At 36.8% G+C, this 26,285-nt stretch overlaps 1 protein-coding gene across 1 annotated transcript in view; it reads left to right on the forward strand.

Moving 5' to 3' along the window:
* The window catches only part of LOC128686308 (uncharacterized), a 28,225-nt gene extending 15,481 nt beyond the window's left edge, over window positions 1-12,744 (forward strand). The window contains exon 3 of the mRNA XM_070079757.1: window positions 12,428-12,744. Within this exon, the coding sequence (XP_069935858.1) occupies window positions 12,428-12,744 (317 nt within the window). The remainder of the gene's footprint in view (window positions 1-12,427) is intronic.
* The last annotated feature ends 13,541 nt before the right edge of the window (window positions 12,745-26,285 follow it).

Below are 26,285 nucleotides of genomic sequence, written 5' to 3' on the forward strand. Positions count from 1 at the left end.
GAATAGCATTTAGATCATATGAAATTAGTATGCGATGTTGATGATATTGCTACCCAGACTAATGTGACAGATGCTGAAAATCCTCCTGACTCTGTACCCTCTACCTCAGATACTCAGTTAGATAATCAACCTGAATGTCGTTACTCCTTGCGTACTCGACAAGTAATGAGAAACCCACAAGTATCCTTTGTAGATATTCGTTCAAATCTCCCTCAGTCAAGCAAGCAAGCAAGTGCAGGTAAGATCCCAATGGGATGAGCGGGGAAGACGGGACAGACGAAGAATAGCGCTGGAGAGGAGTGTTCTTAGTCGTAGAAATAGAGCCAAGGCTTGACCCAGCAGCTAAGGCGATCGTGGGACAGACGTGGAGAAAAAACGGGAAGAGAGCAAGCTGTGTATGCAACAGTCTCGTGGTAGGTGAGGTCTTTGAGTCTCGAGAGCTGGAAGTTTCCAGGTCGCAGGAGAGGGCAGGCAGGTAGGACCATCAGAGGGCAGCAGACATGTGGGAGGTTATTTTAGTAGTTGAGGAGGCAGGTTTGCAGTGGAGCCATTTGCAAACTTCTTGAAGCTGCTCCTGGAGAGGTGGTATAGCGTTGTCTTGTTGGAAAAAGTGAAACGAAGAGGCTTGATGAACTCAAGAACTTGCGTGAGTGTGAAGTGAAGAGGTGATTCGCTGGCATACTCGACTGTTCCATCACCGAGGCCTTTGTATAGTTCAGAGCAGGTCATGGTGTCAGCGTTCGAGGGAGAGGTGTAGAAAGTAAGGTTTTCCCAAGAGGGTGTGCTGGAGTCGTCGCTATCTGCTTCGTCGGGGGATTCGTCAGGAAATTCTTGTTCAATTGTTTCTACAGTGATTGTGTCAAGAGGAGGCTGGGAGTCTAGAGTATTTGCGGTCTGGCTGGTTGTTGGTGGTTGTTGAGAGGTGGCAGTGGTCACTGGGCGTGGTTCAGGAGTGTTTTTTGGGGCAGAGTTAGGATTTGGGCCTGAAGTTGATGTGAAGTTAGCGATGTTTGGGATAATCTTGAGGAAGTCCTGTGATGTTGGCGAGTCAGGAAAGTTGAATGACGGCATGTTGTTAAGGCGGAATAGTTCGTTAATTGTAGTGTTGAATGTGCCTGGGTTTGCTGCATTTGCAAGGTGTGCATACATCATGCAATACAACACCTTAGAGGGAGCAGCGTCAGGGAGTGCAGAAAGGGAATTGCTGGATAGAGATGACTGCTGTGTGGCTTGTAGAATTCTGGTGGTGTCCGACTGGCTTTTTGAAATGGAGGTATATGTCGGCGATTTGGGACTATTCTTCTTGGTTTCTTCTTTAATTTTTTTCGACATTCTTTTCGTAGTGGGCATTTAGCTGCAAGGGTATGATGAGTACCCTTGCAATTAAGACATGTTGGAGTGGCATTGGTGGTGGTGCAGGCTTTGAAGTTATGACCTTCTTTTCCACAGGTAGAACAGAACTTTTTGTCTTTAATGGGACAGTCCTTTGTTGAATGCTGATAAGAGTAACAGTTCCAACAGGGAGAGACATGGGCAAAACGTTCAGGTTCAATGTGGCGTGGATGTGTGTGGTAATATGAGATAGCTAGTCCATTAGCAAGTGCTTGGGTAGCCATATCTATGTTTGAAAAGGTGATTTTGATTATAGATGAGGCATTGGGAATTCGTGTGATGGTGTCTACAGAGGCCCAGGTGTTTTGGTCTTCGATAGAGGTCTTCAGTTCATCCGTTGGTATGGATGTGATTATCTTATCCAATTGTTTAACAAAAACTGAACGTTTCGCCAGCAAGGAGGGAGACGGTGATATGATGAATTGTCGGTCCCGTAATGTGTTCAATGCAGTGTCGTCCATAAGTTTAGCTGCTTCATTGTCGTCGGTGCAGACGACAATAAAGGAATCCTTGAGTGAGTGGATCGCTGTGAATTCGAGATGTAGGCAGGTCCTCATAGCGGCAGCAAGTAATAGTTTAGTGGAATCATTTATAACACCACTGGCTGGTTTGATTTTAACACGATGTGCGAGCAATGTCGATCAGGTAGAGGTTATCTTCCCCAACGGGAATCATTAGCCATTGCAGAGGAATTCGATCCTCCCAGAGATGATAACCATTCTGCATATGTAAACCTCACCCTCGCAGAATTGGGTTTAAATGTACATAGTCTGTATAACTAGATGTCCGAGATGAAGTAAATTGTCAATTGTTTGTTATTAACTGATTAGTTTTCTTCAGATTTTTTTTTTCGTATTCACGTTCCCTCCGTATTCTGAGAATTTGACAGTAATAGTCTGAGTGCACCAGATGCCTTTGCTGTTAATTTCACCTTGTATATATATATTTATTCTTCCTCAGAATCCGTAGAGTGCATGAATACAGATCGATCGATCAATTCCATCCCATATTGTACAATGATTTGTTCTTATAGTTTGTAATGCATTACGTTAAAAGTGATTACGTTAACACCCATTACGTAAAATTCATTTTGTTAACATCCAGTATGATACCATCCATTAGTTCTAAGTTATATATGAATTAGTTATTGTATAGAATCAGCCCAGAACCACCTGGCTGTTCAGCCTATAGATAGTAGTGTATGTCGAGACGACATACATAACATGACCGAGCTGTCAGCATAGTTGCTGATCCCTGTGTTGTATAGCATATTAGTATCATCCATGTGCTTTAGATAGGAGATCCCTTTTAGGCCTGTGACTTTGTGTGACGTCACGGGATGCGCATGTGTACGTTCGTACCTCTGCCTCGGTCTCATTCGGCGTTATGACATAGGCTAGGACAGGCAGAGGCTGGGCTCCATTTCTCATCATCACAGTCTGACAATATATGTTACCATCCAACAAGTGTGTCTACCTTCAACCCTCGATATCTCCATTTAAGAACCCCTACGATAGAAAGTGTTATAAGGTGTTTCCATAAAACCTGCTGTCCATGTTCACCCATCAGTAAAACGGAAACCTGGGTGTTAGTCAACTGGTGTGGGTTGCATCCTGGGACAAAATTGACCTAATTTGCCCGAAATGCTCAGCATAACAAGCGGCTTTCTATACAGTAGTATGACATTGATGTCATCTAGGACTGTACACCTTGTACATGTAGAAATAAAGATATTATATTATAAATAGTGAATCATAGTCATGTTATATTTTTCATATATATAATATATATATATATATATATATATATATATATATATATATATATATATATATATATATATATATATATATATATATATATACATATATATATAATATATATATATATATATATATATATATATATATATATATATATATATATATATATATATATATATATATATATATATACATTATATATGTATATGTATATATATATATATATATATATGTCGTGCCGAATATGTAAAACTGGTCAATTAGCAAGAACTCATTTAAAATTAAGTCCTTTCTAAAATTTTCTCTTATACGTTTAAAGATATATTTTTTCATTAATGTTAATGTAAAAATTTATAATTTTGCATCAAAAGAATCTTAGAAAACTTACCTAACCTTATTATAACAAGAACAATTTATTTTAGCCTAACCCAACTAAATATATTTTAGATTTGTTTACAATAATTTAATACTAAACAAACACAGTGAAATGTATTTTTTTCTTTAGGTTCAGAATGATTTTGGCGAAATTATTGCATACACAAATTTTCACTTGTCCTATATGGCAGGATGAGCCTTGCTATTTAAGCCAAGATCGCAAATTCTGCCTATTCGGCACGACATATATATATATATATATATATATATATATATATATATATATATATATATATATATATATATATATATATATATATATATATATATATATATATATATATATATATATATATATATATATATATATATATATATATATATATATATATATATATATATATATATATATATACATGCAGAACAAGCCACGGGGGGGAGGGGCTGGAAATCTTTAGCTCAAATACTTTCACATTTCTCAGTGCGTCATCAGGAGCTGTGAAATGTTGCAAGGGAACAACCAAAGCAGAGAGAGAGAGAGAGAGAGAGAGAGAGAGAGAGAGAGAGAGAGAGAGAGAGAGGTCTCAGAGTTGTGTAGGTGTCACCGGGGTGTTATGCTGCCCAGATTATAATACCAAACAGTTCTGTCATGAAAAGAAACATAATTGAATCTTCCCTCTTGAAACATGAAAGGAATACAGTATACAACTCAAATTATGGGTTATACAAACTCGATAATTATTTAGTAGAGTCCATTGTACACAGTCTTAAACAACAATGCTTTACAAATCATAGGATTGTTCATTATGCCAAGTGGGTTGATGGATTGGTGACGCCCGTCCAGTGTCTATGTACCAAAACTTCACACCACGTCAGTTGTGATGGTTATATAACGCGTGTAGCTGTTAATGTACCATAGTGTGACAAGCACACAAGATAACGAGATAACGTAAGGAGAGGTTAAAGGGTATTAGTAGAATTTATATTGTAGAAATATTATCGGATAGGCATAGAGGTTTCCATGTATGGCATATTAACCGACACTGAGAAAAATAGTAGACAATATTTAGAAAGAGTGCATCGGCAGAACTTTCGAGTAGCTCAGAGCAGAATATTTAAATGGACAAACAGCACATTCTATTCCTTTTTTTCATTATTTGAAAAGGTCACACAGAATAATAGTTATCCATGTCTACAGTATCTAACGAGAAACTCATTTTCTGAAACCACATGACCTGTTATAAACAATTAGAAAAAGCTTTGGGCTGGCTTTTTTTTTATATCTTATAATTTCATACTTGACATCTCAGAAACCCTCCTACCCCATATGGGGCGTAGAGGGATGATGGAAGAGTTGGGCTGGCACCGACCACTAAATGCAGTCTAAGGGTAACCATGGACGGTGACACCTACGCTACTCTGAGACCTCTCTTTCTGCTTTGGTTGCTCCATTGCAACATTGCACAGCTCCTGATGACGCACTGAGAAGTGTGAAAGTACTTGAGCTAAACATTTCACCCCCCACGTGGCTTGTCCTGCATAGTTAAGCTCGCCTGTCTGCGGTTGTTTGAATATATATATATATATAATATATATATATATATATATATATATATATATATATATATATATATATATATATATATATATATATATATATATATATATATATATATGCATTTTTTTTTCAACAAGTCGGCCGTCTCCCATCGAGGCAGGGTGACCCAAAAATGAAAGAAAATCACCAAAAAGAAAATACTTTCATCATTCAACACTTTCACCACACTCACACATAATCACTGTTTTTGCAGAGGTGCTCAAAATACAACAGTTTAGAAGCATATACATATAAAGATACACAACATATCCCTCCAAATTGTCAATATCCCAAACCTCTCCCATTTCCAGGACTCAAGTCCGACTGTATAAAAATAACCAGTTTTCCTGAATCCCTTCACTAAATATTACCCTGCTCACACTCCAACAGCTCGTCAGGTCCCAAATACCATTCGTCTCCATTCATTCCTAACACGATCTCGCACGCTTGCTGGAGGTCCAAGCACCTCGCTCACAAAACCTCCTTTACCCCCCTCCTTCCAACCTTTTCGAGGACGACACCTACCCCGCCTTCATTCCCCTACAGACTTATACGCTCTCCATGTCATTATACTTTGATCCATTCTCTCTAAATGACCAAACCACCTCAACAACCCCTCTTCAGCCCTCTGACTAATGCTTTTATTAACTCCACACCTTCTCCTAATTTCCACACTCCGAATTTTCTGCATAATATTTACACCACACATTGCCCTTAGACAGGACATCTCCACTGCTTCCAACCGCCTCCTCGCTGCACCATTTACAACCCAAGCTTCATACCCATATAAGAGTGTTGGTACTACTATACTTTCATACATTCCCTTCTTTGCCTCCATAGATAACTTTTTTTGTCTCCACATATACCTCGACGCACCACTCGCCTTTTTTCCTTCATCAATTCTATGATTAACCTCATCCTTCATAAATCCATCCGCTGACACGTCAACTCCCAAATATCTGAGAACATTCACTTCTTCCATTCTCCTCTTTCCCAATTTGATACCCAATTTTTCTTTATCTGAATCACTTGATGCCCTCATCACCTTTCTCTTTTCTATGTTCACTTTCAATTTTCTGCCTTTACACACACTCCCAAACTCGTCCACTAACCTTTGCAATTTTTCTTTAGAATCTCCCATAAGCACAGTATCATCAGCAAAAAGTAACTGTGTCAATTCAGATTTCGTATTTGATTCCCCATAATTTAATCCCACCCCTCTCCCGAACACCCTAGCATTTACTTCCTTTACAACCCCATCTATAAATATATTAAACAACCATGATGACATTACACATCCCTGTCTAAGACCTATTTTTACCGGGAAGTAGTCTCCCTCTCTTCTACACACCCTAGCCTGAGCCTTACTATCCTCATAAAAACTCTTTACAGCATTTAGTAACTTACCACCTATTCCATATACTTTCAACATCTGAAACATTGCTCCCCTATCCACTCTATCATATGCCTTTTCTAAATCCATAAATACAATAAAAACTTTCCTACCTTTATCTAAATAATGTTCACATATATGCTTCAATGTAAACACTTGATCTACACATCTCCTACCCACTCTGAAACCTCCTTGCTCATCCGCAATCCTATATTCTGTCTTACCTCTAATTCTTTCAATAATAACCCAACCGTCCACTTTTCCTGGTATACTCAGTAAACTTATTCTTCTATTATTTTTTACAATCTCTTTTGTCCCCCTTTCCTTTATATAAAGGGACTAAACATGCTCTCTGCCAATCCCTAGGTACCTTCCCCACTTTCATACATTCATTAAACAAAAATACCAACCACTCCAACACTATATGCCACTTGCTTTTAAAATTTTTGTCACGATCCCGTCGGTTCCAGCTGCTTTACCCCCTTTCATTCTACGTAATGCCTCACGCACCTCCACCACACTCACATTCTGCTCTTCTTCACTCCTACAAGATGGTATACCTCCCTGGCCAGTGCATGAAATTACCGCTTCCCTTTCTTCGTCGACATTTAAAAGTTCCTCAAAATATTCTCGCCATCTACCCAATACCTCCATCTCCCCATCTACTAACTCCCCTACTCTGTTTTTAACTGACATATCCATTTGTTCCCTAGGTTTTCTTAATTTATTTAACTCGCTCCAAATTTTTTTTTTCGTTAAAATTTCTTGACAGTGCCTCTCCCACTCTATCATCTGCTCTCCTTTTGTATTCTCTCACCACTCTCTTCACCTTTCTTTTACTCTCCATATACTCTACTCTTCTTATAACACTTCTGCTTTGTAAAAGCCTCTCATAAGCAACCTTTTCTCTTTTATCACACCCTTTACTTCATCATTCCACCAATCACTCCTCTTTCCTTCTGCCCCCACCCTCCTATAACCACAAACTTCTGCCCCATATTCTAATACTGCATTTTTAAAACTATTCCAACCCTCTTCAACCCCCCCCCTTCCACTGCTTATACTTGCACCAGCCCACCTTTCTGCCAATAGTTGCTTATATCATACCTGATCTTCCTCCTCCCTTAGTTTATACACTTTCACCTCCTTCTTACTTGTTGTTGTCATTTATATCGGGAGGTACCACCTCTAGAACTCTGCTGGGGACCCTCATCCTCAGAGAAAAGAATATACTTGCTTCAAAGAAAACTCAAGGTTCTCCCTGGAGCTGTTTGAATATTGTCTTCTCCTACCACCCCGTATGCTCTATATTTTATGTAGACTTTATTTAAAGACAGAATACATTGACAAAAATACAATAGGAAGTAGAACAGCATAGATAACAACTCAGAGCTACATCTCGAATACTTTGTCGAGCTCCCCGGCGGTGATCCGTGTGACCAGAATGCTGCAGGCATTTTCCCTCTGGATGGCAACACTGAGTCTCTGATAGAGGAAGTTGGCCACCCTGTGATCCTTGGTTTTTCACCCAGCTCTTTGAGGAACTTTAGAGCGCACTTGCTCAATGCTGAAGGGTCTCCGACCCTCTTGGGATGAAGTTATAGCAACGGCGAAGGCTTCATATTTGCGGGTGTATATATTGTAATCATATACGATTTATTATACTGACTTGAGGAGCATGTTTCTTGTGACGAGCCGGTCTCTGTCCCAGGACACTGAAGCAGCCTGGATACAATTAATTTATTGTATTTTATTCCATAATTTATTCTTCTTCCTATTATTATTATTATTATTATTATTATTATTATTATTATTATTATTATTATTATTATTATTATTATTATTATTATTATTATTATTATTATGTATACGAGCTTTGATTATTATCAGACACATTTCCGGTTCTCAAACTTGACGAACCATGAAGATATTCATAGTGTTTACGAACCATGAAGATATACATAGTGTTTACGAACCATGAAGATACACATAGTGTTTACGAACCATGAAGATATACATAGTGTTTACGAACCATGAAGATATACATAGTGTTTACGAACCATGAAGATACACATAGTGTTTACGAACCATGAAGATATACATAGTGTTTACGAACCATGAAGATACACATAGTGTTTACGAACCATGAAGATATACATAGTGTTTACGAACCATGAAGATACACATAGTGTTTACGAACCATGAAGATACACATAGTGTTTACGAACCATGAAGATATACATAGCGTTTACGAACCATGAAGATACACATAGTGTTTACGAACCATGAAGATATACATAGTGTTTACGAACCATGAAGATATACATAGTGTTTACGAACCATGAAGATATACATAGTGTTTACGAACCATGAAGATATACATAGTGTTTACGAACCATTAAGATACATAGTGTTTACGAACCATGAAGATATTCATAGTGTTTACGAACCATGAAGATATTCATAGTGTTTACGAACCATGAAGATACATAGTGTTTACGAACCATGAAGATATTCATAGTGTTTACGAACCATGAAGATATACATAGTGTTTACGAACCATGAAGATATTCATAGTGTTTACGAACCATGAAGATATTCATAGTGTTTACGAACCATGAAGATATACATAGTGTTTACGAACCATGAAGATATACATAGTGTTTACGAACCATGAAGATATACATAGTGTTTACGAACCATGAAGATATACATAGTGTTTACGAACCATGAAGATATACATAGTGTTTACGAACCATGAAGATATACATAGTGTTTACGAACCATGAAGATATACATAGTGTTTACGAACCATAAAGATATACATAGTGTTTACGAACCATGAAGATATACATAGTGTTTACGAACCATGAAGATACATAGTGTTTACGAACCATGAAGATATTCATAGTATTTACGAACCATGAAGATATTCATAGTGTTTACGAACCATGAAGATATTCATAGTGTTTACGAACCATGAAGATACATAGTGTTTACGAACCATGAAGATATTCATAGTGTTTACGAACCATGAAGATATTCATAGTGTTTACGAACCATGAAGATATACATAGTGTTTACGAACCATGAAGATATTCATAGTGTTTACGAACCATGAAGATATTCATAGTGTTTACGAACCATGAAGATATACATAGTGTTTACTAACCATGAAGATATACATAGTGTTTACGAACCATGAAGATATACATAGTGTTTACGAACCATGAAGATATTCATAGTGTTTACGAACCATGGAGATATTCATAGTGTTTACGAACCATGAAGATATTCATAGTGTTTACGAACCATGAAGATATACATAGTGTTTACGAACCATGAAGATATTCATAGTGTTTACGAACCATGAAGATATTCATAGTGTTTACGAACCATGAAGATATTCATAGTGTTTACGAACCATGAAGATATACATAGTGTTTACTAACCATGAAGATATACATAGTGTTTACGAACCATGAAGATATACATAGTGTTTACGAACCATGAAGATATTCATAGTGTTTACGAACCATGGAGATATTCATAGTGTTTACGAACCATGAAGATATTCATAGTGTTTACGAGCCATGAAGATACATAGTGTTTACGAACCATGAAGATATTCATAGTGTTTACGAACCATGAAGATATACATAGTGTTTACGAACCATGAAGATATACATAGTGTTTACGAACCATGAAGATATACATAGCGTTTACGAACCATGAAGATATTCATAGTGTTTACGAACCATGAAGATATACATAGTGTTTACGAACCATGAAGATATACATAGTGTTTACGAACCATGAAGATATTCATAGTGTTTACGAACCATGAAGATACATAGTGTTTACGAACCATGAAGATATTCATAGTGTTTACGAACCATGAAGATATTCATAGTGTTTACGAACCATGAAGATATTCATAGTGTTTACGAACCATGAAGATATTCATAGTGTTTACGAACCATGAAGATATACATAGCTATTACGAACCATGAAGATATATATAGTGTTTACGGATTCTAAAGCTCAGTGCATAAAATTTTTCGTGTTATAACAGGTTGAATTCCACACCCTGGCCCTGTTAGGGATGATGCTTTACAGTTCATGGATCTTTCTATAGAGTGTTAAGCTAAATGTTTTTGAACTCTTGAGAGTGCTGAGGTACATACATCCTAAGTAAAGTGCAGCATAAATATTTCGTATTAGGTTGGTTTGAAATCCAATTCTTATTCCTTTCAGAGGTGCTGATCTGCAGCTCTTGAACCTCTTAAGTGCATCATGAAGTATCTATTAGACTTCTCGAGTGTTTTGAGTTAATGCTCCTGGGACTAAACAAGGTATACACATATCTCGAACTCCTGAAACTTTTAAGAAATTGAGGTGTATCTCCTGCATCTTCTACATTAACCCTACTGAAAATTCTCTACCTCTTAAGGGTTTGGTTATGCGATGCTGGGGAATAACTTTCTTGGATCACATAACGACTGAAATACTTCTTGTTGCCCAGCAAAAACGCTGAATTAAAAAGTAATCACTCTGTCAGACATTATAACTCATCTCACTAGAGCTGTGTCTTACAGAGTGCAACACAACCTCCCCAGTATGGTGAAGATGTTGAGCTGTCAATCCTCATCCTGCTAGTGATGCTCCTGGCTGTTCGTTGTGTACGTATCTCTTCTTTACCTGCTGTAGATTCCTGGGTTCATCGCTCCCTCGGCCAGGTCACAGACCATGGCTCGTGATTTATAGCATAATCTAACTATTGATGCTTGCAGCGAGCACTCCAACGTAACTCCCAGTCAACCTGGAAATAAGTCACTCTATCTGACTTTTTTGGGCTATCCTAGGTTCTCTACACATATGCTGCTATGTATGATAATCTATGTAACTGTATATGTGTATACCTGAATAAACTTACTTAAATAACATTTTCCTTTTATAGGCAGCTGTGGATCTGCTGGGAATTTATTCTATACTTGTAGGAAAGGTGTTGAGAGGTTATTGATCCTTTACTTATATTGATATATGATTGTTTTGGTTATCAATTCTTTCTTCTGTATATATTGTGGTTGGCAAGTTACTTGTGCGTGTAGATTAAAATCAGTTCACGTGTCAATGCATAGGGATCAATGCACTTTGTATAGGTGATGTTTAATGCACTTGTGTATGGCGGGTGATACGGGTACTTATGTAAGTGGCAGGTGATCAGTATACTTGTATATGGTTAGTAATTCGTCAACTAGTGCATGGCTAATAATCCATACACGTAAGTATTTGACTGGTGTTTTATGAACTTATTTGTATGGCTCCTGATCCATGCCCATCTGTGTATAGTCACTCTCACATCGCTACAACTCTCTCCATCATCCTCAACTCCCACACCCCTACAACAATACAAATTTGGGCAGGTGCACTGAAGGCTGTGAACACCTCTTCTGGCTGCACAGGGACCCGAAATTTATGCTCTGATCAGTTATATTTTCTGCACAAGAAGAAAACACTGAATCTTTTTTCCATTTTTACTTATCATGCATCAGTTGTTCTTAACAATTTTATCCAAATTTTGCAAAGGGTAAGCCAATAAAAATAGAATAAGAGAATAAACGACCCTTAAACTAACATTAAGTCTTGGAGGCGAATATATAACAAAATTGTGTAAAGTAAAAGGACACAAGTGCAACTAATGTGACATTTTATTGTGGCAACGTTTCGCTCTCCAGGAGCTTTGTCAAGCCGTTATGCTCCTGGAGAGCGAAACGTTGCAACAATAAAATGTCCCATTAGTTGCATTTGTGTCCTTTTACTTTACATATTGTGGGTATTTCTACCAACTTTATTACATATAATAAAATTACTTGTAAAATAGAATAACGTTGTTTTTATTTACAGATTCATTGTTGGGTATTAGGGATGCAGTCCAGGCAGAGGATGACTACCATTACTTCATACCAAATACCACATTAATGTTCAACGAAGCAAAAGACTACTGTGAAAGCATTCCAGGCTTCAGACTCGCTATTTTCAGGACTGAACAGCAAATGAATTTCAGTCTGGCATTGGCTTCTGCTTACAATATGGAACGTAAGAAATTAATAATATTGTGTAAACAAATCATTTGTAAGTCACTTCCTGTGTTGTACAGAGATGCAATTAATTTAGACAAACGTAACATAAATTTAGACAAAACGTTACATATATGGTATTGATATTCATATATAGTTTTGCTGAAGGTTATATATGCTTGATCGACACCATGCCCAGCCCTTCTAGGGTAGGGTAGGTGCCTGAGCCAGAGCTTTTAGCTCATAAGACTGTCATTCCCATTTGCCTCCTTGGGGCTTGGATGGCAGACCAGAGAGGCCTAGCTTGTGGCTAGGCCTGGGGACAGTTGGTCCCAAAGATGAGGAGGTACTTGTGCCTCCTCCCATGGGAGACTTAGGTCTCAGACACTCCCTAAAGAGAGAGCCAAGGCCGGGCCACCACTTGGACAAGGCCGGGCCACCACTTGGACAAGGCCCGGGCCGGGAGAATACCGGCTAATCTTTAACTAACCAACTAATTATATATGCTTCAAAGGAGTTACATATAACTGTCAATAATAATAGGTTACAAAAAATAAGGGTACACGTAGTGTTAGTTCCATTTCCCTTAAACTGAGAATATATCGGCTACACTGCGCAAACAAAAGACAAACGAGTCAACGCTGCATTGGTATCCAAAATCAATGATCAGAAAATTTTTCACAACATATTCGACTAAATCAAATCCTACTTACATGTATCTTGGAAAAATTGTGCTATTATAATATTAACAAAATGAAGGTTTTCATCTTAGTGGACGGACGATGATGTTGCAGTTCCAATGTTTTCATATCTCAGTGTAAATTGTCAAGTATCAAACGAGCCTGTCTAGCATGTGTCAGATGTCTGAATTCCTTTTATACCAGGTGTAAATTCCTTTTATACCAGGTGTAAATTCCTTTTATACCAGGTGTAAATTCCTTTTATACTAGGTGTAAATTCCTTTTATACCAGGTGTAAATTCCTTTTATACTAGGTGTAAATTCCTTTTATACTAGGTGTAAATTCCTTTTATACCAGGTGTAAATTCCTTTTATACCAGGTGTAAATTCCTTTTATACCAGGTGTAAATTCCTTTTATACCAGGTGTAAATTCCTTTTATACTAGGTGTAAATTCCTTTTATACCAGGTGTAAATTCCTTTTATACTAGGTGTAAATTCCTTTTATACTAGGTGTAAATTCCTTTTATACTAGGTGTAAATTCCTTTTATACCAGGTGTAAATTCCTTTTATACTAGGTGTAAATTCCTTTTATACCAGGTGTAAATTCCTTTTATACTAGGTGTAAATTCCTTTTATACCAGGTGTAAATTCCTTTTATACCAGGTGTAAATTCCTTTTATACTAGGTGTAAATTCCTTTTATACCAGGTGTAAATTCCTTTTATACCAGGTGTAAATTCCTTTTATACCAGGTGTAAATTCCTTTTATACTAGGTGTAAATTCCTTTTATACTAGGTGTAAATTCCTTTTATACCAGGTGCAAATTCCTTTTATACCAGGTGTAAATTCCTTTTATACCAGGTGTAAATTCCTTTTATACTAGGTGTAAATTCCTTTTATACCAGGTGTAAATTCCTTTTATACCAGGTGTAAATTCCTTTTATACTAGGTGTAAATTCCTTTTATACCAGGTGTAAATTCCTTTTATACCAGGTGTAAATTCCTTTTATACCAGGTGTAAATTCCTTTTATACTAGGTGTAAATTCCTTTTATACCAGGTGTAAATTCCTTTTATACTAGGTGTAAATTTCTTTTATACTAGGTGTAAATTCCTTTTATACCAGGTGTAAATTCCTTTTATACCAGGTGTAAATTCCTTTTATACCAGGTGTAAATTCCTTTTATACCAGGTGTAAATTCCTTTTATACTAGGTGTAAATTCCTTTTATACCAGGTGTAAATTCCTTTTATACCAGGTGTAAATTTCTTTTATACCAGGTGTAAATTCCTTTTATACCAGGTGTAAATTCCTTTTACACTAGGTGTAAATTCCTTTTATACCAGGTGTAAATTCCTTTTATACCAGGTGTAAATTCCTTTTATACTAGGTGTAAATTCCTTTTATACCAGGTGTAAATTACTTTTATACCAGGTGTAAATTCCTTTTATACCAGGTGTAAATTCCTTTTATACTAGGTGTAAATTCCTTTTATACTAGGTGTAAATTCCTTTTATACCAGGTGTAAATTCCTTTTATACCAGGTGTAAATTCCTTTTATACCAGGTGTAAATTCCTTTTATACCAGGTGTAAATTCCTTTTATATTAGGTGTAAATTCCTTTTATACCAGGTGTAAATTCCTTTTATACTAGGTGTAAATTCCTTTTATACCAGGTGTAAATTCCTTTTATACTAGGTGTAAATTCCTTTTATACTAGGTGTAAATTCCTTTTATACCAGGTGTAAATTCCTTTTATACTAGGTGTAAATTCCTTTTATACCAGGTGTAAATTCCTTTTATACTAGGTGTAAATTCCTTTTATACTAGGTGTAAATTCCTTTTATACTAGGTGTAAATTCCTTTTATACCAGGTGTAAATTTCTTTTATACCAGGTGTAAATTCCTTTTATACTAGGTGTAAATTCCTTTTATACTAGGTGTAAATTCCTTTTATACTAGTTGTAAACTCCTTTTATACTAGGTGTAAATTCCTTTTATACTAGGTGTAAATTCGTTTTATACTAGGTGTAAATTCCTTTTATACCAGGTGTAAATTCCTTTTATACTAGGTGTAAATTCCTTTTATACCAGGTGTAAATTCCTTTTATACTAGGTGTAAATTCCTTTTATACTAGGTGTAAATTCCTTTTATACCAGGTGTAAATTCCTTTTATACCAGGTGTAAATTTCTTTTACACCAGGTGTAAATTCCTTTTATACTAGGTGTAAATTCCTTTTATACTAGGTGTAAATTCCTTTTATACTAGGTGTAAACTCCTTTTATACTAGGTGTAAATTCCTTTTATACTAGGTGTAAATTCCTTTTATACCAGGTGTAAATTCCTTTTATACTAGGTGTAAATTCCTTTTATACCAGGTGTAAATTCCTTTTATACTAGGTGTAAATTCCTTTTATACCAGGTGTAAATTCCTTTTATACCAGGTGTAAATTCCTTTTATACCAGGTGTAAATTCCTTTTATACCAGATGTAAATTCCTTTTATACCAGGTGTAAATTCCTTTTATACCAGGTGTAAATTCCTTTTATACCAGGTGTAAATTCCTTTTATACCAGGTGTAAATTCCTTTTATATTAGGTGTAAATTCCTTTTATACCAGGTGTAAATTCCTTTTATACTAGGTGTAAATTCCTTTTATACTAGGTGTAAACTCCTTTTATACTAGGTGTAAATTTCTTTTATACTAGGTGTAAATTCCTTCTATACCAGGTGTAAATTCCTTTTATACTAGGTGTAAATTCCTTTTATACTAGTTGTAAATTCCTTTTATACTAGGTGTAAACTCCTTTTATACTAGGTGTAAATTCCTTTTATACTAGGTGTAAATTCCTTTTTTACTAGGTGTAAATTCCTTTTATACAAGGTGTAAATTCCTTTTATACTAGGTGTAAATTCCTTTTATACTAGTTGTAAACTCCTTTTATACTAGGTGTAAATTCCTTTTATACTAGGTGTAAATTCCTTTTATACTAAGTGTAAATTCCTTTTATACCAGGTGTAAATTCCTTTTATACTAGGTGTAAATTCCTTTTATACCAGGTGTAAATTCCTTTTATACTAGGTGTAAATTCCTTTTATACCAGGTGTAAATTCCTTTTATACCAGGTGTAAATTCCTTTCATACCAGGTGTAAATTTCTTTTATACCAGGTGTAAATTCCTTTTATACTAGGTGTAAATTCCTTTTATACTAGGTGTAAATTCATTTTATACTAGGTGTAAACTCCTTTTATACTAGGTGTAAATTTCTTTTATACTAGGTGTAAATTCCTTTTATACTAGGTGTAAATTCCTTTTATACCAGGTGTAAATTCCTTTTATACTAGGTGTAAATTCCTTTTATACTAGGTGTAAATTCCTTTTATACTAGGTGTAAATTCCTTTTATACAAGGTGTAAATTCCTTTTATACTAGGTGTAAATTCCTTTTATACTAGGTGTAAACTCCTTTTATACTAGGTGTAAATTCCTTTTATACTAGGTGTAAATTCCTTTTATACTAAGTGTAAATTCCTTTTATACCAGGTGTAAATTCCTTTTATACTAGGTGTAAATTCCTTTTATACCAGGTGTAAATTCCTTTTATACTAGGTGTAAATTCCTTTTATACCAGGTGTAAATTCCTTTTATACCAGGTGTAAATTCCTTTCATACCAGGTGTAAATTTCTTTTATACCAGGTGTAAATTCCTTTTATACTAGGTGTAAATTCCTTTTATACTAGGTGTAAATTCATTTTATACTAGGTGTAAACTCCTTTTATACTAGGTGTAAATTCCTTTTATACTAGGTGTAAATTCCTTTTATACTAGGTGTAAATTCCTTTTATACCAGGTGTAAATTCCTTTTATACTAGGTGTAAATTCCTTTTATACCAGGTGTAAATTCCTTTTATACTAGGTGTAAATTCCTTTTATACCAGGTGTAAATTCCTTTTATACCAGGTGTAAATTCCTTTCATACCAGGTGTAAATTTCTTTTATACCAGGTGTAAATTCCTTTTATACTAGGTGTAAATTCCTTTTATACTAGGTGTAAATTCATTTTATACTAGGTGTAAACTCCTTTTATACTAGGTGTAAATTCCTTTTATACTAGGTGTAAATTCCTTTTATACTAGGTGTAAATTCCTTTTATACCAGGTGTAAATTCCTTTTATACTAGGTGTAAATTCCTTTTATACCAGGTGTAAATTCCTTTTATACTAGGTGTAAATTCCTTTTATACCAGGTGTAAATTCCTTTTATACCAGGTGTAAATTCCTTTTATACCAGGTGTAAATTCCTTTTATACCAGGTGTAAATTCCTTTTATACCAGGTGTAAATTCCTTTTATACCAGGTGTAATTTCCTTTTATACCAGGTGTAAATTCCTTTTATACCAGGTGTAAATTCCTTTTATATTAGGTGTAAATTCCTTTTATACCAGGTGTAAATTCCTTTTATACTAGGTGTAAATTCCTTCTATACCAGATGTAAATTCCTTTTATACTAGGTGTAAATTCCTTTTATACTAGGTGTAAATTCCTTTTATACCAGGTGTAAATTCCTTTTATACTAGGTGTAAATTCCTTTTATACCAGGTGTAAATTTCTTTTATACTTGGTGTAAATTCCTTTTATACTAGGTGTAAATTCCTTTTATACTAGGTGTAAATTCCTTTTATACCAGGTGTAAATTTCTTTTATACCAGGTGTAAATTCCTTTTATACTAGGTGTAAATTCCTTTTATACTAGGTGTAAATTCCTTTTATACTAGGTGTAAATTCCTTTTATACCAGGTGTAAATTCCTTTTATACTAGGTGTAAATTCCTTTTATACCAGGTGTAAATTTCTTTTATACCAGGTGTAAATTCCTTTTATACTAGGTGTAAATTCCTTTTATACTAGGTGTAAATTCCTTTTATACCAGGTGTAAATTTCTTTTATACCAGGTGTAAATTCCTTTTATACTAGGTGTAAATTCCTTTTATACTAGGTGTAAATTCCTTTTATACTAGGTGTAAACTCCTTTTATACTAGGTGTAAATTCCTTTTATACTAGGTGTAAATTCCTTTTATACTAGGTGTAAATTCCTTTTATACTAGGTGTAAATTCCTTTTATACCAGGTGTAAATTCCTTTTATACTAGGTGTAAATTCCTTTTATACTAGGTGTAAATTCCTTTTATACCAGGTGTAAATTCCTTTTATACTAGGTGTAAATTCCTTTTATACCAGGTGTAAATTCCTTTTATACTAGGTGTAAATTCCTTTTATACCAGGTGTAAATTCCTTTTATACTAGGTGTAAATTCCTTTTATACCAGGTGTAAATTCCTTTTATACTAGGTGTAAATTCCTTTTATACCAGGTGTAAATTCTTTTTATACTAGGTGTAAATTCCTTTTATACCAGGTGTAAATTCCTTTTATACTAGGTGTAAATTCCTTTTATACCAGGTGTAAATTCCTTTTATACTAGGTGTAAATTCCTTTTATACCAGGTGTAAATTCACAGATACATAATATTTATCTCAAATATCTTAAATCTGATGAAAGAACTCTTACATGATAAGTCGTGTTTACCTTCCTTCTTCTGAGTACACGTCGCTGATAACGACAAAATATAGTTTTTTCCAGAGGGCATCATAATGAACATTATATATTTGGGTCGCTTTGCTGTCCAAAAAAAGATATCAACATATTTCATAATCCAGTCGCCTGAAGGGTACTGGAATTGTGCATTGTGTAGCAAAAGTTGATAATACAATTATGTGTTAAGTGCTAAACCCATGTGGGTCATTCAGCGCAAGACGTGGTGGATGCTGCATCCTCCGTCTCTTGATGGCGAGACAGATAAGCTTCCTGTTTGTACTCACCGATACGGTAATTATATATTAGAGTTGAATATTTGAAGAGAATCTGAAGAGTCATTCAGAAGTCATCTTATAAAAACTAATACTCAGATTTCCTCATACAACTGATAACTTAGAATATACAAAGCTCAAATATAATTCACATCTTGCATAACGACCAATGAGACTAAATGTACATTAAGTTTGTAGTTGCTCAGAAGTTGCATTATCAAGTTATCAGAATGGAAGGATTGAAATTAAATATGTGGTTAAATTTTGCACCAGCTTCTAGAGCCTCTCCTGTGTGGTGAAGAAACCATTACATCCCCGCTACGGAGAGTTGATCAGTGTTTCCCCTCGTTTATTCTCTCCTCTCTTCATGAGATATTAATTATAATATTGCATTCATTGACATATGAGTCCGTAATGACTTGTCATTATGATCCTGTCTTATTCAACCAGGATCTTCAGTTAATCTCTGTCTAATGCATCAGACTCTTGCACAAGCCTAGACACACTCTTAGTGTCCATATTTTGCCATATATGGCAACCCCTGCCAGTGCGACTACAAGCATATCTGGAGGAGTCTACCTGGAAGGCATTCCGGGGGTCAACGCCCCCTCGACCCGGTCCACGACCAGGCCTCCCAATGGATCAGTGCCTGATCAACGAGGCTGTTACTGCTGGTCGCACGTAGTCCAACGTACGAACCACAGCCTGGCTGATCCGGCACCGACTTTAGGTATCTGTCCAGCTCCCTCTTGAAGACAACCAGGGATCTATTGGTAATGCCCGTTATGGCTGGTGGGAGGCTGTTGAACAGTCCTGGGCCCCGGACACTTATTGTGTTATCTCTTAGTGTACCAGTGGCGCCCCTACTTTTCACTGAAGGTATGTTGCATCGCCTGCCAAGTCTTTTGCTTTCGTATGGGGTGATTGCTGTGTGCATATTAGGGACCAGTCCCTCCAGAATCTTCCAGGTGTAGATTATGACATCTCTCACCTGCGCTCTATTGAGTACAAGTGAAATGCTTCCAGGCGCTCCCAGTAGTTAAGGTGTCTGATGGAACTTACACGTGCAGTAAAGGTTCTCTGTACATTCTGTAGGTCTGCAATTTCATCTGTCTTGATTGAGGATGTTAATGTACAGCAGTATTCCAGCCTAGAGAGATCAGGTGATTTAAAAAGGATCATCATTGGCTAAGCATCTCTTGTCTTGAACGTTCCCATTGTCCTTCCTATCAGTTTCCTCGCAGATGTGATAGTGGCATTGTTGTGATGAGGTCTTCAGACATTACCACACCCAGCCGTGTTGCCCAAGTACCCACCCCAGCCTGCTGGAGAACTCTAGACACATGGTAACCCTGCGCTGGGAGGAGGGTAGGTCTTCCCACTAGATCTGTTTACAAACAAAAGTTAGCGACCTTGGGGTTAACATTAAAATGGTATAAAATACCGACAGGTTGTTAGGTAAGACACATATGCAACAGTTAGGTATCTTTATTTCGAAACGTTTCGCCTACACAGTAGGCTTCTTCAGTCGAGTACTCGACTGAAGAAGCCTACTGTGTAGCGAAACGTTTCGAAATAAAGATACCTAACTGTTGAATAAGTGTCTTACCTAACGACCTTGGGGTTCACTGCGTACTCACTAACTCAGCTGACAAATGTCAACAGTATACTCGTATTCAAGCCATAGTATGTTAACTTAGTGTTATTAATGGGTCAAATTTAATTATAAGTCTCATGTTTATGTCACCACTCTTAGGAGCGTCAGTTCTTTTCATATGTCTATATATTGTAGCAATTAGTGATGGTTATTTTCCGGTTTTTTTTTTTTTCAAATAGTCTGCATCCTGAGAATTATATCAGTGTTTATTCAGTTAGCTGATGGAAAAATGGAGCCTGCTGATTTCAGTTCTTGAGGCAAGTGTGTGGATATATACAGTCAATCGTCTGCCAGTACTCATGCATCTGTAGATCTCACTAAATGGTTATAACTATGACCATAATTTTTAAAGGGGTGGATCGGTAAGCCAGAGGAAGGCACATATGCAGCATAATGTGATCCTTTATTGACAACGTTTCGCCCACGCAATGTGCTTTACCAAGTCACAAACAGATCTACCTGGATGAAATATACGTGAGTATTCAAAGGATGAGAATGCTGGGTCAGGTGGAGAAAGCTGCATGTGACAATCTTCCGAGTAGTGACAGTCTAAAATTTGGATAGCTTTAAAAAGAGATTGGATAAGTATATGAGTAGACCTTCTGCAGTGTTCCTCGATTCTTATGTTCTTATATGGAATAACGATGAAGAAGTTTCTTGGCAAGAGATTAAGCTATGTTATAGAAGCCGTTGTTCTGGTTGAAGTTGTTGGATGTACAGATAAGTGATGGTTCCAGGATTCTTTGGTATTGAGTGTTGTCTTCTCTGGCGATAAGTCTTGCGTTTCTGTAGTTGATTAAATGGTTGTGTAAATTTCGGTGTTGAACACAAGCAGTCCTTGGATCGTCAGATCTGCCTGCGTCACTTCATTAAAGGCTTCAACACACCCAGAGAAGACGCTGCCGAGAAGAGATGCACAGTCCTCCCTACCAACTCCATTACCAAACACATAAATTCGTTAGAAAACATTCAGCGTAGGATGACTAAATTAATACATAGCATTAGAAATCTTCCTTATGAAGAAAGATTGAAGACTCTTAAGTTACATTCACTTGTTAGACGAAGAATGAGGGGAGACCTGATCGAAGTGTATAAGTGGAAGATAGGTATTAATAAAGGGGATATTAACAAGGTCTTGAGGATATCTCTCCAAGAGAGAACCCGCAGTAATGGATTTAAATTAGATAAGTTTAGATTTAGAAAGGACATAGGAAAGTATTGGTTTGGAAATAGGGTAGTAGATGAGTGGAACAGTCTACCTAGTTGGGTTATTGAGGCTAGGACTTTGGGTAGTTTCAAATTTAGGTTGGATAAATACATGAGTGGGATGGGTTGGATTTGAGTGGGACTAGCACATCAGAGCTTATTTCTTGGGTAGCATTGAAAATTGGATAGGTCAAATGTTTGTTAGTGGGATGAATTGTAAAGGACCTGCCTAGTATGGGCCAACAGGCCTGCTGCAGTGTTCCTCCTTTCTTATGTTCTTATGTTCTTATCTCCAAAATCTCATTCCAAGTATCTACTTCCACATCCACCACCATCAAGGACATTACCAGTAATAGACAGGACAAACTTCAGTCCTCTGCATGGGTATACACAATCCCTTGTAATGACTGCAGTAAATTATAAGTCGGCGAAACATCCAGAGACCTCCAAACGCGTATTTCTGATCTGACGATCCAAGGAATGCCTGTGTTCAACACTGAAATTCACAAAACCATTTAATCAACTACAGAAACTCCGCAAGACTTATCGCCAAAGAAGACAACACTCAACACCAAAGAATCCTGGAATCATCACTTATCTGTATATCTAAAAACTTCAACCAGAACAACGGCTTCTATAACATAGCTGAACCCCTTGCCAAGAAACTTCTTCATCGTTATCCCACATAAGAACATAAGAATCGAGGAACACTGCAGGAGGTCTACTCATATACTTACCCAATCTCTTTTAAAAGCTACCCAAGGTTTTAGACTCTATCACTCTACTCGGAAGATTGTCACATGCAGCTTTCTCCACCTGCCCCAGCATTCTCATCCTATATATACTCACGTATTTCACCCAGGTAAATCTGTTTTTGACTTGATAAAGCCCACTGCGTGGGCGAAACGTTGTCAATAAAGGATCACATTATACTGCATATGTATTTATATTTCCATTGTGTTGGTATTTTATACAATTTATTTCCAACGGAAGGCCTCGGTCAGATGACCAGAAGCCCCAACAGTGGGTCATCATCTGGCTAAGAGCTGCGTCAGGAAACACTCGTTCTGTTTCCTGACGAACTTTGCCTAACCTAACTCATACATCAACTTGGCTGCTCTCACACATTTGATGTCCATGTTGAATGAAATACTGGGAGAGGGTAAATTATATACAGTGCTAGTCATGGCATTATGTTGGGTGAGCGCCTCGGCATAATGCAGTAACGAAAATCAAAGGCCTACCATACAGGTGGGCCTTTTTTCGTCAGTGAATTATGCCGGGTAGCAGCCGTTAGCATGACGTCACGGCCTGCCGCCACACTCCACAGTGACTCCTCAGTGCCCACGTGGCTGCCGTGGTGAGAGGAAGTGTTGCACTGTTGTCTCTCATCCACCCAATCTTTTGTTCAGTGTTCCCTTTGGTTTTGGGGCTATATATGTTTGATTATGGGTAAAACGAAGTCTTTAACACCTGAAACTATAGCTCAAATCATAGGGCTTCACAAAGCTGGGCACCAGACGAAAGAAATAATGGAGAATGTTGGTGTGTGTGTGAGCGTTCAGTGAGGAACTGGGTGCAGAGTTTCAAGGCTGGTTGTCAGTGTTGTGCAATGATCTGAGTTTATGATGCCAACAGCTTTACTTAAATAACCCTCAGCTCATTGACTGGTTGTGATTAAAGCGACGTGTCCAACGTCACAAATGACCTCTGGGAGGGTGACACTTAACTGTGTAGAAAGAATGCTGTCACCTACTGTGACTCATGTTAATATTGTCAGACCAGAAGGTGATTCTCGCAGTTAGAGCATCAGACACATAAGACAAGTGATGATACCTTGCAGTGAGTCTTGATGAGTCGCCATTATAAAGTTCAGGCAAGTCTCACCGGAGGTATGGCCTCGTCTCTTAAAGAGGATGTGCAGTATCTCGTTATCATCATCACAACGAGCTTTTCACTGTGGTATCGTTTAGGGCAGGTGATTGAACATAAGAAGAACATAAGAAAGGAGGAACACTGCAGCAGGCCTGTTGGCCCATACTAGGCAGGTCCTTTACAATTCATCCCACTAACAAACATTTGACCTACCCAATTTTCAATGCTACCCAAGAAATAAGCTCTGATGTGCAAGTCCCACTCAAATCCAACCCATCCCACTCATGTATTTATCCAGCCTAAATTTGAAACTACCCAAAGTCCTAGCCTCAATAACCCAACTAGGTAGACTGTTCCACTCATCTACTACCCTATTTCCAAACCAATACTTTCCTATGTCCTTTCTAAATCTAAACTTATCTAATTTAAATCCATTACTGCGGGTTCTCTCTTGGAGAGATATTCTCAAGACCTTGTTAATATCCCCTTTATTAATACCTATCTTCCACTTATACACTTCGATCAGGTCTCCCCTCATTCTTCGTCTAACAAGTGAATGTAACTTAAGAGTCTTCAATCTTTCTTCATAAGGAAGATTTCTAATGCTATGTATTAATTTAGTCATCCTACGCTGAATGTTTTCTAACGAATTTATGTCCATTCTGTAATATGGAGACCAGAATTGAACTGCATAATCTAGGTGAGGCCTTACTAATGATGTATAAAGCTGCAGTAAGACCTCTGGACTTCTGTTGCTTACACTTCTTGATATAAATCCCAGTAATCTATTTGCCTTATTACGTACGCTTAGGCATTGCTGTCTTGGTTTAAGGTTGCTGCTTACCATAACCCCCAAGTCCTTTTCGCAATCTGTATGGTTAAGTTCTACATTGTTTAACTTATAAGTGCTAGGGTTATGGACACTCCCGAGCTTCAGAACCTTGCATTTATCTACATTGAACTGCATCTGCCACTTTTCTGACCAAGAGTAGAGTTTGTCTAAATCCTCCTGAAGTTCCCTAACATCTACGTTTGAATCAATTATCCTACCTATCTTCGTGTCATCGGCGAATTTGCTCATATCACTAGTAATTCCTTCATCAAGATCATTGATATATATTATAAACAACAACGGGCCCAAGACTGATCCCTGTGGAACGCCACTTGTTACTGATCCCCACTCGGATTTAACCCCATTTATGGACACTCTTTGCTTCCTGTCTGTGAGCCATGATTCGATCCACGAGAGCACCCTTCCCCCAATGCCATGAGCTGCTACTTTCTTCAACAGTCTTTGGTGCGGAACTCTATCAAATGCCTTACTAAAATCTAAGTAAATAATATCAAATTCTTTATCGTGGTCAACAGCCTCAAAAGCTTTACTGAAGAAAGTTAATAAATTAGTTAGACAAGACCGGCCTCTTGTGAATCCATGCTGAGTATCATTAATCAAGCTATGCTTATCGAGATGGCTTCTTATAATCTCAGCTATAATTGACTCTAGTAATTTGCCTACAATTGAGGTCAGGCTTATTGGGCGGTAATTTGACGGTAACGACTTGTCCCCTGTTTTAAAAATAGGAATTACATTAGCCATCTTCCACATATCAGACACTGCACCTGTTTGAAGAGATAAATTAAAAATATTAGTTAATGGTTCACAGACTTCCATTTTGCATTCCTTTAGAACCCTTGAAAAAACCTCATCAGGACCCGGTGACTTATTTTGCTTCAGTCTGTCTATCTGCTTCACAACCATTTCACTAGTGACTGTGATGTTACATAATTTATCTTCTTCTGATCCACTATAAAAATTAATTACCGGAATATTATTAGTGTCTTCCTGTGTAAAAACCGAGAGAAAATAATTATTTAAAATCGAGCACATTTCATTCTCTTTGTCAGTAAGATGCCCATGGTTATTTTTAAGGGGACCTATCTTATCTCTGACTTTTGTTCTATAGACCTGGAAAAAACTTTTTGGGTTAGTTTTAGAATCCCTAGCAACTTTAATTTCATAGTCCCTTTTAGCTTTTCTTATCCCCTTTTTAATGTCCCTCTTAATGTCAATATACTGATTCATAAGATGACCCTCGCCTCTTTTGATACGCCTATAAATTCCTTTCTTATGCCCTAGTAGATATTTCAGCCTATTTTTCATCCATTTTGGGTCATTTCTATTTGATCTAATTTCCTTATAAGGGATAAACGTTCTTTGAGCAGCATGTATTGTGTTCAGAAAACTGTCATATTGATAGCTCTCTTCGTTACCCCAGTCAACAGATGATAAGTGTTCTCTAAGCCCATCGTAATCTGCTAAGCGAAAATCTGGGACTGTTACTGAGTTATCCCTACTATCATACTTCCATTCAATTCTACATGTAATTGATTTGTGGTC

This window comes from Cherax quadricarinatus, unplaced genomic scaffold (genome assembly GCF_038502225.1).
Source record: "Cherax quadricarinatus isolate ZL_2023a unplaced genomic scaffold, ASM3850222v1 Contig14, whole genome shotgun sequence".
Taxonomy (NCBI): Eukaryota; Metazoa; Arthropoda; class Malacostraca; order Decapoda; family Parastacidae; genus Cherax; species Cherax quadricarinatus.